This window comes from Poecilia formosa, unplaced genomic scaffold (assembly GCF_000485575.1).
Source record: "Poecilia formosa unplaced genomic scaffold, Poecilia_formosa-5.1.2 Scaffold66, whole genome shotgun sequence".
In the NCBI taxonomy this organism is placed as follows: domain Eukaryota; kingdom Metazoa; phylum Chordata; class Actinopteri; order Cyprinodontiformes; family Poeciliidae; genus Poecilia; species Poecilia formosa.
In genome coordinates, this window is record NW_006800005.1 from 552,029 (window position 1) to 565,000 (window position 12,972).

General features: G+C 39.0%; 1 protein-coding gene across 10 annotated transcripts in view; it reads right to left on the reverse strand.

The window, feature by feature from the left end:
* Positions 1–12,972, reverse strand: part of mtus1a (microtubule associated tumor suppressor 1a) — a 30,544-nt gene that overhangs the window by 1,684 nt on the left and 15,888 nt on the right. For 6 of the 10 annotated variants that reach the window (XM_016672805.1, XM_016672807.1, XM_016672804.1 and 3 more), the window contains 8 exons: positions 10,367–10,563; positions 5,043–5,109; positions 1,695–1,909; positions 1,496–1,601; positions 1,163–1,236; positions 977–1,072; positions 446–562; positions 246–343 (listed from right to left, as the gene is read on the reverse strand). In XM_016672805.1, coding sequence (XP_016528291.1) covers positions 246–343; positions 446–562; positions 977–1,072; positions 1,163–1,236; positions 1,496–1,601; positions 1,695–1,909; positions 5,043–5,109; positions 10,367–10,563 — 970 coding nt within the window. Of the gene's footprint in view, positions 1–245; positions 344–445; positions 563–976; positions 1,073–1,162; positions 1,237–1,495; positions 1,602–1,694; positions 1,910–2,537; positions 2,812–5,042; positions 5,110–5,661; positions 5,892–10,366; positions 10,564–10,891; positions 11,055–12,972 lie in introns of those variants that run through there. The other 4 variants (XM_016672811.1, XM_016672813.1, XM_016672808.1 and 1 more) reach the window with 4 other exon arrangements.

A 12,972-nucleotide genomic window follows, 5' to 3' on the forward strand; every position in this document is an offset into this window, starting at 1 on the left:
TGGTCTAGGAAACTGGTGATACATTTCCACTTACCCATGACAGACGCAAAAAAGCATTTATGAGTTATTTATGTAGCAATGCTGTTATATTATTTATGTCGTTATGTTGTTGTTTATGTAGCTAGTTAACTAGCAAGGGTTTATTAGCAGTGAGTTAGGCTCATGTAGCCTCTCTACATGAGCCAAAGATCAGACTCTCTGATCAGTGCAGCTCTAGCTAGAAATGATCTCTGTGGTTCTGGTACCTCGACAGAGCAGCATGCCTTTCCATCCGGGCTTTCAGGTCTTCATTTTCTTGCTGGACCTTTATGAGCATTTCATCCAACTGTACCTTTTTATCCGTCTGTTTGGAACAAATGGAGCAAATTTACGGTTTAGGTAGCTATTTATTTATGTTGTTGTTGTTGTTGTTGGGCAACCTTTTTCTATGCTGCCCAGTTCTCACCAGTTTGCCGACGTCCATGAGCTTTTTCTCCTGCTTGTGCAGCTGTTTGTTTTTCATTTCCAGCACGACTTTGAGACTCTCCAGCTCCTGCTCCAAGTACAGAGTGTGAGAGTCCTTCTGCGGGGACAAAACGCAGCGTCATGATGAGGGGCTACTAAGAGTTTAAAAGCCTGTGCAATTATAGCACATGCTGCAACTGCAGCGTCAGAAAAACAAACCCTCCAACAGAGGGCAGCACTGAGCTCTGACTAGCAGGGTTTTGCTATTTGCTGACAGGGACAATATACTGTATATTTAGATGTTAAATATGGAGCTGGAGCAGTTCCAGCTCTGCTTGCTATTATTTCAATAAGGCTTCATGTTAAAAAAAACAAAAACCTCTCACTTCCAAGAGCATGTTGATCTCTTATCTGTCCATAAGTAGTTTATCTTTTGGGTAGTCACTGGTTTTATTGTTATTATAGGCTCAGGGGCAAACAGCACTGGAGTCATGAGGAGTTTCAACACTCAATCCTTTCTATATCACAGTACCTGAGTGTTTTCTACCAGCTCCCTCCTCCTGCTCTTCTCTGCAGCTAGCTTCTCTAACAGGGCATTATTCTCTACTGTCAGCTCCTCAATCTGTGCCTGTGGACGAACAAAACCAGTGGGAAAACTAGTGTGCACTGGTACATCGATGACTAAAGTGTATTAAACAAATAAACAAAAACCACTTACAGACAGAGCAGCTTCTGAGTCTTTTAGTTCTTGCTCCAAAGACTGCAGCTCCTGGGCGTGGACTCTCCTGAGTTCTGAGAAGTTCAGAAAAAAATGACTGGAAATGAGTTTTCATGGTAGATCACTAGAAATCTATGGAACTATTATTTTCATTTCAGAGTTTCACAAAATATGCTTTGAGGATTCTAGGTATGCAAGTTATCAATTAGTGAGTTAAGTTAAAGTTGATCAATCTTAATCGACTAACGATTAACTGACAAGCAGCCATTTTGACAAGACCATCTTGTCATAAAAGGTTAGATTGTTCATAATATGCCTATGCTTTTCTCTCACCTTCCAAAGACAATTCATACTGTTGCCTAACAGACTGCAGCTGCTCTGCGTGGCGGCTCTCTAGTTGCACCTTCATGGCTTCCTGATTGGCTTTCAGCTCTTCCATCTAAAAAAAAGGCAGTTAAATATGTTCAAAATGAGGAACTAATTGTTGCTTTTAAGCTAAGTTGAAAACCAAAAGGCAAAACCTTAGAGCTACCTGCTGCTGCATGAGAGCCTTGTACTTGTTTGCTTCCTCCTGATAGTTGAGGTGAACATGGTCCCATTCAGCCCTGTGGACAGCCTGCAGCTTCTGCTCCAGGTCAGCCAGCTCCTGCTGGTGCTCTTCCTGCAGCCTCCGTGTCGCGTCCTGCAGAGCGGCGCGCAACTCTTCCTTTTCCCTCTCCAGGCACTCGGACGAGTGGACAGAACAAGCTGTTGGCAAAAAACAAAATAAAATGACAGAATGTAGTGATCAATAAAAAAAAACAAGAAAAAAAGACTGAAGGGGACGGATTACTTTAGTAACTCGCTGAGCACGTAACCCAATATTCCCACTGAGGAATTTTGGTTTAGTGAACTGTGTGACATCAGACGGTCTCCAAAAAGGAATGGAAAAACTGACTTTTTAGAGGGAGGTGGCACTTGTTCTCAGCCAACTACAGCTTAGTTATTTATAGGCAGAGAGAAATATAAAAACAAGCAACTAAATCACTCGGTGTAGTTCAACGGTGGTGACTCGACTGCAACCGAGGCCTTTTATGTGTTAGCTGTGTTGTTCCATGATTTAACACACTCACCATTTCCCTCCTAGAAGGAGTGTTGTTCATGACGTGGAGATTTTGCTTCTGATTTTGGGTGTGAGGCGACTACATCAGTAGTTTAAGCAGCTATGGATAAACAGCTGTCATTTTAAACCATCAGGGTCAAGTTAAATATGGACCGTTAAAATACAGCCATGGAGAAGCTGACATGTGTTCAGCGAAGGACGTGAAATCAAGCTGAAAATAGATCTGGTCAGTTTGAGATATAATCTGCATGCAGCTGCGTATGAAACCTTACAAAGAGCTTTGTGACATTTAATTCAAAACAAGCAAAAAGACTGATTTATATTGTAGTCCTTGATGAATACTGAAATAATCAGACCCAACTTGCATACAAAATACACTGCATTTGTTTTTGTATTGTAAGTTTTTCCATGAATTATTATAATCATAAAAACGCAGGCGGGGAATCTGTTCTTGTTGGAGTCACGCTGGGGAAAAGGCCTTGGCTATTTGCTGGATTTTCAACAGAGCAGAGCTGGCCTTCCAATTCCAACACCCTCGCCTCCAAAGCTGCAAAAATAATACATTTATTACATGTAGCATTACCATCAAAGGAGACAGAATAGCAGCTAAACATCTGACAGATAGAGCAAGAGCGAGGAGGAGACCCAGACAGATTCAGAGGCAGCAGCAGAGGCAGGAGCGCTAATGCTACGCTATCGCTAGGCTAACTGAGCCGACAAGCCCTCATCACGGTGAGACAACCGTGTGAAAGAAAGATTTTCCAAGATGTGTAGCAAGAAAAAATATGTGCTTTAACGTGATTATGTATATTGCTAAATTCCCCAATTTAACAAAATTAGATCAAATCTATTTTTGCAGCAGCTCACTTGTTTGGGCCTGTTGACCGTCTTAAAATATGACAGATTATGACCCATGAAAAGGCAAAAATAACTACATTCAGTGTTTTGCTGGTAGATATTTTAATAAAATTGAAACATCCTCATGATGGGCTGGCAATATCCCACGTTACCCCGAACCATTTCATACCCTATAAAAGGTACAAAACAACCAGATGTGCTAAGCATTGTGATATCACATGACAAGCAATGTCACTGGTCTGCTGGGATCTTATAAACAACGTGGCAGACATTAATTTCCTGGATGGAGAAAAAAGTGTTTCCTGAGACTTGAGTGGGTTGACTTGATTCAGGCACAGAATTAAGTTCTGTGTCTCAGTGTGTGAATGATGTGAACTCAGTGACAGATGAAAATGAAGGATAAATGTGGTTAAAGATGGAGGAAGGACGCTGTGCTGCAGAAGAGTTACCGCAGAAGAAAAGTGAACAGATCATTTGTCTGAAGGAAAACCAAAACATTACACTTTATGAAAGCCAGTTTTTACGAGAAAAGATTACGAAACATATACATTTTAAATGCCTCTGTGTTCACGAGATAATGTTTTATTTCTCTGCTGTCTTTGAAAGAAGAAAGGCTGGGGAAACAGTCAGACTTAGTTTTGTTGTTGCAGCCAAGTTAATGTTCTATTTAATTAATTTTTTTTAAAGTAAGAAAAAGAACAACCAGGTGGACTAAATGACAAAAACTTTTTTCATATTTTTTGGGACAAAAAAAATGGAGAATATATAAAGTGAAAGGGGAAATGATCATTAGTAATTTCATTAATGACTGTAGGTTAACCTGTTGCGTGTAAAGCTCAACAACAGGAAAGAAGAAACGAGCCGATGAGGGAAAATCAGTTGATTATAGGCCTTTAAAGCCATCTAGATCTCACAGGATGTATTTATATAATCTACGTTCAAAGCTGGAAGCAAAAGACGACCCACAGTGACTTCAGACCTTTTGTGTTTCTGCCCCCCAAACAAAACAAATTACAAAACCCACAAAGCCAGAAAACATTTCACTAAAAAACCCCAAACAGGCCTGTTGAAGGTCAGCGTGGGTCGCCCAGCCAGTCTGAACAGAAGATTGTGTTAGAGTACAAATATAACAACATTCAGCATATAAGAGCAGTCATGTGGGAGTCCCGAGGCGGCCGCAGAGGGGGAGGAGCTAAAAGGCCTCCAAAGCCCTGGGGGAGGAGGCAAATAAATACTGGTGTGAGATGAAGCACATGTGCAAGGCTAGTCGCCGTGACAACACTTAAACGTGACGAGCCTCCACTGTTACAGTGAGCGATGGTAAACGTCTAACCTAACAAGTCTAGCTAAACTGGATCCTGATATACAGTAAAACAGTTTAAAATACCAGACAACTCTTCAGTGGGAAATAAATTAGATGTAATCAAGTCTGTCGTAATCAAGGATTAATCGCACGATAAATTCAAAGGAGCGTGATCATTTCCATTCTGATGATTAGTACATTTTGAAGAGCAACTATGTTTACAGAGGCATTTTATTTATGGTTTCAGTTATGTGTGTAACTTATTTTTGTTTTATTTATTGTTTCTGGTTGTTTTGCTTCGGATATTTAAAACGTCTTCCACTGTTCTTTGCACAATTGAAGTTATTGGTCAAACTATACTAAAACTATATTGGCCATGATCGATATATTACTTGAAAATTGTCTGAGTACCAATATTATTGTTCATCACAGAAATTTCTGGGACAATTTGTCATCCAGCAAACTTTATGGTGACAGCTGTGATTACCATTGTAAAATTAGGAGCTAAATTAGATTTATCCAACGCTTTAATGGCAACACAGTCTTAAGCAGGCATATCAGCAGGGGATAAAAAGAGACACAAGTTCAAGTGATACTGCTGCTGTGGCGCAACTTACCCAGCTCTCCTTTAAGGCTGACCAGTTCCTGAGACAGCTCCCTGCACTGCGTGGTGGCATCGTCACACTGCAAAGGAAAAACAATTACTTCTGTCAGTGTTACTGCACTGATTAGGGGAAGGAGGAACAAACTCCGGCATTAATATTACAAATACAGACAGGAATCTCATGAGCCCAGGTTGTCTAGAATGTTCCAGTTATGGATCAGAACCAAACAAAACATAAACAAGACAGAAGAGACGTTCTGTGGTGACTGATATGGAGTCACATTCGACTCATATTTCCAGTTTCATAGACTCCTCATGTCAGCCAAACTTCCTTAGCCTTTCTGAGTCAGGGCTGCAGCTGCAGGTTTGAGCTCCAGCGCTTCTGCTACGGTTCGAACTGATGCAGAAACAACCCACAAACTATTCAATTCCCTCCTCTTTTACTGTGTTGATTTACATCCGCAACCCGATGCTCTGCACATCACCTTATGCAGCCCACGTAATTTAAAGACGGCCGGAGCTGCGCAGGACAAAACGGCACCAAAAAGAGTTCAGTTTACATCAGCAATGCGATCCCCTCTGAGCTGCATCCGTTTCCCGCTGCGGAGAACAAGAATGAAGAAGCCAGTTACCGTCTCTGCAGCGCAGCGAGCACTAAGACAAGCTTTGCTGCCAGCGCAGCCCATGATCCAGCCTCAGCCCGAGGCTCTGGGTGCTGGAGTCCCCCTCTGGTTGCTATGGAGACCCGGTAATCCAGGACTAACAGCGGTCCGGGTGGACATACCACCTCCACACGCATACCCTCCCAGACTGAGCTCACCACATCTGAGGCAGGACTGAAAAAGCCGCTTCAGAGGTAGTAGAGAGAAGTGGCTTCTCTACCGTATTTCATCTAAAAAAAAAAAAAAAAAAGAAGAAGAGGGGCGGGCTACAGAGAGTGCTTTAGGACAACCCCCACAGCAGAGAGGCCACTTCAATACGAGGAGGAGAACCGAGAGGGAGCAGAGAGCTGGCCGATGGGATCGGACCCGTACGGCGCAGTGACACCACCCTGGTCATAAACAGCCAAGTGCTGCTTGGCTTGCCCTCCCCCAGCCACAGGCTGGAAGCCGATTTCATCCAGTGACCTATCAATTTACCATCCTGTCCATGAGCAACACCGCTTACAGTCAACGTGCAATCAATGAGAAAAAGAAGAACAGATTACTATGCTCGCTAAGGCGATCAATACTTAAAAGGTTAAAAAAGTCAGATGTTGGTTTTCAGTCTTTGGTTTTCTTTCCGTTTAGCTTTTTTTAAAACAAGTTTTATGGCCCATTTCCATCAGTTTGGTTGTTCATGATCCTGCCAGTTTAATAGGATGCTGGAGAAAGAAGATATTTTCTCCAGCAGAAGTGTTCCCAGAGGTATGTGCAATGTTACTCTCCACCAAGAGTATCATGTTTATATGAAGATGATACTCTTGGCAGAGAGTAACATGACAGTATGGTCCGAGGTAAGAGGTCAGGTTTCCAGTTTTCTGGAATTATTGGGAAATTGCAACAGATAAATGAGGTTGGAATATAAATCACTTTGTAAATCAGCTACAAATTTATGCATGTCAACTTTTTTTAATAAAAAATAATAATAAATAATAAATGCACTGATTTCCCCTCAAATCATTTTCATGTATTTTTAGTTTGTGCAGATGCAGAAAAATGCTAAAATAAATCCTAATTTTATTTCTAGTGCATAATGTGAAGGGAAATAAAAATAATCCTCTCTGATTAAAGTATTTTATAAGCATAATCTGAAAAGTGTGGCATGCATTTGAGTGATTACTTTGCAGAACCACCGTTAGCTGCAGACATTTTGGGGATATGCTTATTCTAGCTTTTCACATCTAGAAACCAATCGGTAAATGTTGATATTTGTTAAGTAATGTCATATAATGAACCTCAGAGGAAACTGAAGAGTAAAATTTACATGTAAATAAGTTTTCATTTAACTTTTTTTCTTTTACCAGGTAAGTTGATTGACAACAAATTCCCATTTTCAATAACGACTTGTTCAGGACCACAATATGACAAAATATTATGGTCACAGAACAGAACAAAAAAACAAAAATACAACCTTACTCATTCATACTGACTAAACATGTCAATATGATTTATCGTACATATGATAAGTCAACCGTTTTTAAAAGCAGGTACTTTGATCATCTGGTCTTTATTGAGCTGATAATGGTCGATGTTGAAGTTAGCATCCAGAGCTGAAATGGGCCTCATTTACTAAACCTCTGATTGATGAAAGTAATTTCTTGCACCTGATTTATTTTAGGGTGTTGCATTGAGCGCGGCAAAATACAAATGCACTCCGCACATTTCAGATTTGTACAAGTAAAAGGAATTTAAGAACACATTATATGCATCTCTCTTTACACTTCAATTGTGCACATTTGTTCTGCTGTATGAAACAAAATCTCAATACATTTTTAGCAAATATAATTTGACAAAATTACAAAAAGCTTAACTTTTTGAAGCCGTAGTTTACCAGTTAAGAAGTCAGGCTTTGCAAAGCCTCAGCTGAAGCAGAAATGTGAAAGCAGGCAGCCTGGGGGAACCAGAAGCAACACTTCACCCTGTCCAAACAGGTGATAAGAAGCAGCAGCAGCAGGGCACAGTCTCTTAGTGCTTGGCAGCAGTTCATAACCATATCAAGTCAACAACTGGGACGTTCTCACGCCGCGATGGCAGACGCCTGCCTCCTATTATTGGCATGATGAGTGGCCACCAGATTCCATTCTTCACTATGCGATTATGGAGATCATTAAAAAAAGTACACACACATAATGCTCCTTAATATATGTTATAACTGTTGTGAGTGACAGATGTTGGTGTTTAACAGGTGTGAAGTAGAAAATAAAGCGGTTTATTATGCAATAATGAGTGGAGTCAATGGGAGGAGGCTGGGACAGCTGCTTTATCTGCCAGAGGAACAAGTGTGTGTTTTAAGATTTGGTAATGCATTTGGTTTCACAACCATGCTGCCCAAAACACAAGGACATGAGTCAAACATCAGTGAGTAAAGATCACGCTCTGTGCCTGAGACACAGCTGCCACATTTCAGAGGCCGCCACGGACATTAAACGGATCCAGCTCAAAATCTGTTCCACCGTGACAACAGGCAGCGGAGAGAACGTCACAGAGAGCCGTGCTGCTGCCGTTCCTAAAAAACCCTCCCTGAATATTTAAAATAATTCATAGGGTTTAACAAAAACTGTTCCAAACACTGAGTTTTATCCGATTAGGACACAAATCACATGAACTCTGAATCAACTTACAGTCGCAAGAAATGTCTCTGGCGTAAAAGTCAGCAGAAGAAACGAAGCACAAAGGCGACTTCGTGTAACAAACACGTTTTCTAAAAGGATTTTTTAAAAACAGGGAACTAGACTGAACCAGAGGAACAATAAAAATCAACAGCCACTGTTGCCCCTGGCAACATCCATCCGATGAATAATGTGGGATAACGCTATTCAAGAACACAGTGAACATACCATACAGAGCTAGTGTCTTCATAAAGGAGCAGCAGCTACACTGCTATACTATAAAGATCAGCCATTCTGAGCAGTGGCGCAACTACACATTATTCAGGTGGATGCGAAAACATAAGGAAGGAGCGTGAGGCGCGCTGAAGTGTATGGGAAAACATAATCGGTGCGTCGCCCTCTCCAGACGGGGTTTTGGCGCCCCCTCTGGTGCTGCGCCCCTATGCGTTGCATACGCTGCACACCCACTTTTTGGGCCTCTGATTCTGAGACAAGAATCAACCCATAAGAGGTGTCTGAAATATGAGCTTCTGTTATTGCTTTGTATAGTTTCCAAAGAAAGAGAAACACTTGGCATCTTGGTGGAGTACATGAATAATTTACATATGAATTCATTAAAAATACAGAAGCTCAGAGGTTTCTCCTTGTACAGTATCATCATTCAGACTCATATCACAACAGAGTGCAGGGATCGTAAAAAAGTAGGAGATGCACTGATTTATCAGCTCGTGAGGAAACACTCTGAGCTGGTTGATGCTCAGAACAAAGGGTATCCAGTGACAAGATCAATGAGTAAAGAAGTCTTAAAGTTAGACATTTCAGTCCCAGAGAGGGCCATTTTAAAGGAAACGTTAGTTTTCATAACATGTCTGCGTTCTGGTCATTTCCATCCTTTGCAGTTCTGAACTTTACAGAGATGGGTGTTTTGTATCCGACTTCTTCAGGTATTAAAAGCAGTTGGCTTGAAGTAAAGATTCATGAGAAGCTAAGCAAACTAATGACTAATATGAGATTGTAAAGAGATTTTAAAATGTCAGCGTTTGAATCATTTTGTCTGTTTTAAACGAGTAAATCCTTGTTTTATACACCGCTTTTTAAAAACACGACAGAACGTCATCTTTGGTGAGTCATTTGATGTAAAGGGAATCTTTTGTCTCAAAAGCCTGGCAGAGACGAACAAACTAAATTTGTCTTTGATTGCTCCAGAGTTGACTGACAAAAAAGCAGACATTTATAAGGCTGGACGATATCGAGCCATGTCTGCTTTTCATTTGGTGCACTGCACAACCACAAAAATCTTACCAATTATTTTTGGTCTAGTTTATAACTTTTCAGCAACATATAGGAATTTATTCCAAGTAATTAATTCCTTAATATTGATGAAAAAGTACTAGATCCACTTGAAGATTTTTTTCCACTTATAAGTGATATAATCTGATAAATTAAACTGGAACTTTTCCCCTCGATATTATGGAATTATTGACTTAAAACAAATTTCTGCATCTTGCTGAAAAGTTACTTGTGAGTTTTGTCTTGGTAAGACTTTGTATTTTTGCAGTGTAGCCTTATGTCAACAAAATAGAAATAGAAATGTGACGTTTTATTGCATCAGTAATCAATAACATACAAAGAAAAAACAAGTATATTACTTTGGAATCTCTAAATAAATTACAGCTGTACAGTTTACGTATTTTAGCTGATGTGAAACTGAAATACTTTCCTTAAACAATTGACGCTACATTCTGCTTTAGTAATTTAACCTGGCAGAAAAGTATCTGTTGTTGAGACCAACCAGGACAGCACTGCTTGATTATGTGTCAATTAAAAAAACAAAAATACCAATACATTTTTGTTATATTATCAACTTACAGAGCTGGACACCAATATAATGCAATACAATTAATTACATTACTAACTATCAAGTCTCATAACTGGCATCAGGAATGTAAGATGTGACCTAGTCTTTGAAAAAAGACTCTTCTAGTGTAGAAAAGCTTAATTATCCTCTAGAATTAAAAAATTCTCACCTGAGCCAAATTTTGCTGCAGAACAATGGCAAGGGCCTGGAACCTACAGTTGCTGTCTGTCAGGAGTTCTTTGAGCCGATGGATTATCTGCTCTTTCGTCTCGTCCTGTGCTGCAGTTGGAGACGGAGAGCCCTTTGCTTGTTGGGAAGGCTGCTGTTGATGCTGCCTGGAGACGGTCTTGGCTTTGTTCTTGTCCACTGTAAAAAAAATAATAATAAAAATATGAGTTGTTGGGACAACATTAATCTTTAGCAAACCCCCCTGTGTAGCCCCACACACAGTCACCCAACCAATGAGTGTCTGTCAGATTTAACGGATTACTGCCATCCAGAAGTGCACTGCCCCATCATTCAGCCTGAAGGGTAGCAGTGCTGCCCCTCAAATACAATTAGTTTTCCATATTTTAGTTTAATCCAGGCAACTGTCGCCGAGGGCAACTACTTTTAGAAAAGTTGTGTTAGTGTGAGTTGTAAATACAATCATGACATCTGCCGTCCATTTAAGTGAAGAAGAGGACATTGTTACCAGCACTAGAGCGCCATGGAGTCAGAAGAAAACACTTCCAGCGTACATAAAGCACACGTCTTGAGTCCAGTGAGGGGACAGAATCACAAACCTGTACGAGTCGAGTTGAAGTGAAACAAACTGAGCAGGAAAATATCTGGAACACCATGATGCTGCATTTAGGGCACATATCTGTTAAAACATTTTTATTTCAGAAATAAAAGCTTGAAGCCACTGATTTATTATTGACGACGATAAACTGATCATGCCTGTAGCTTCCTGCTACTTGCATGATTATATTGATCTCGCCATTAATGTTTTATCTCAAATATAGAATCTCTCACTCATCACTGCATTCCAGTCTAGTTGGTTTGACATTTTTAACCATATTTTAACAAGCATAACATTGGTAACTTTCTATTTACAAATATAATGGATAGTAACTTCCATTTGTGTGACTGAAAACAGTTGTTTGTAAATGATGTTGGCTTTATTTATTATGTACAGATGTAGGTAGAGTAACCAAAACTTATACTCAAGTAAGAGAAGCACAATTTTAGCATATTTTTATTCAAAAGTAGCTGCTCAAGAAATTACTCAAGAGTAAAAAGTATTTATAAAAACTCAACTCAAGTACTGAGTAACTGATCAAAATATCATCCATTTAATATTTGAAAATGACACAATCAGATGGACCGACACCAAAATTTCCACAAAACATTATGTATTTTACAGTCCAAAATGAAAATAATTTCAGGTAAAGGAAATATTTTTTCCATATCAATTCTTTCCAATAGAAAATTTATGAAACTTCTAACAAAACCTGCAGGCGTGTCTGTCTGGTGAATTTTTGGTTCAAACAAACGTGTTCTTCATTCAGACATTTTACTAAAGAGTAGAAATACTTCATAATAAAGTTACTCAAGTAAAAAGTACAGCCTAGTAAAAATACTCCCTATAAGTAACTCTTTTCTAAAAATGTTACTCAAGTAAAGGTAACACTTTATTTGAAGGGGGTGAATAAGACTGATATGACAGTCATAAACACCTGTCATGAACATGAATAAGCCTTCATGAATGTTTATGACTGTTGTCATAAAGCGTCATTCGGTAAATTATGACACTTTTAATACAAAGTTGACATTATTCAAAATGTCTTTGTTATGATAACTTGACATTAACCAAGAAATCATTACTGATATAAATTTGTTATAAAAGTATTACTGATTGCACTTTAAAAATTAGGTATATTTATGTTATTAAAGGTAAAATTTAAACAGCAATGATTTCCTGGTTAATGTCAAGTTGTCATAACAAAGACATTTTGAATAATGTCAATTTTGTATTAAAAGTGTCATAATTTACCGAATGACTGTTTATGACAACAGTCATAAATATTCATGAAGGCTTATTCATGTTCATGACAGGTGTTATGTCATGTTTATGACAGTGTCATGACCGTCTTATTTAACCCTCTTCAAATAAAGTGTTACCCAAGTAAATATAACTGAGGTAATGTAACTAGTGACTACAGAACTCTGATTATGTAACATTTATTTGTTTTACACGGTCTGGTTTGTGTGGCTACTGTTCATTTACATGAAAAAACAAACAAATAATGGTCATAAAAATTTTGAATTTATGATAAAGATGCACTTTATGATGCTGTTTACATAACAGCATTGTTGTGAGTTTGACTCTTTTGGGGACTGAGCACATTTTTCCACTGTTGGTTTAATGAGTGTGTAAAAGTAGGATGTTTTGGTAAACTGACTCCTCCACCCAATCTTTCTGGGTTTTCTGCAAAATAAGAAAGCGAGCTGCTGATTTAAGAGTTTTAAATCTTAAAGATCCACTCACTCAGTGGATCTTTCTATTCTGACTCATGAATATAAAACATCTGGCAATTAATTCTTCTGCTCCAATAAAAACACACACTGTGTCTCTAGACTTTAAGGTACCAAGTTTCCATTATATATTAATTCTTTATATCCTTAGATCAAGTTTTTGCATAATAGTTAGACAGCTATATCAAAAATAGGGGGAAAAAACAAAACAAAAACACTGAATTAAACCTCTAATTTCTCCTTGAAGTTACACTG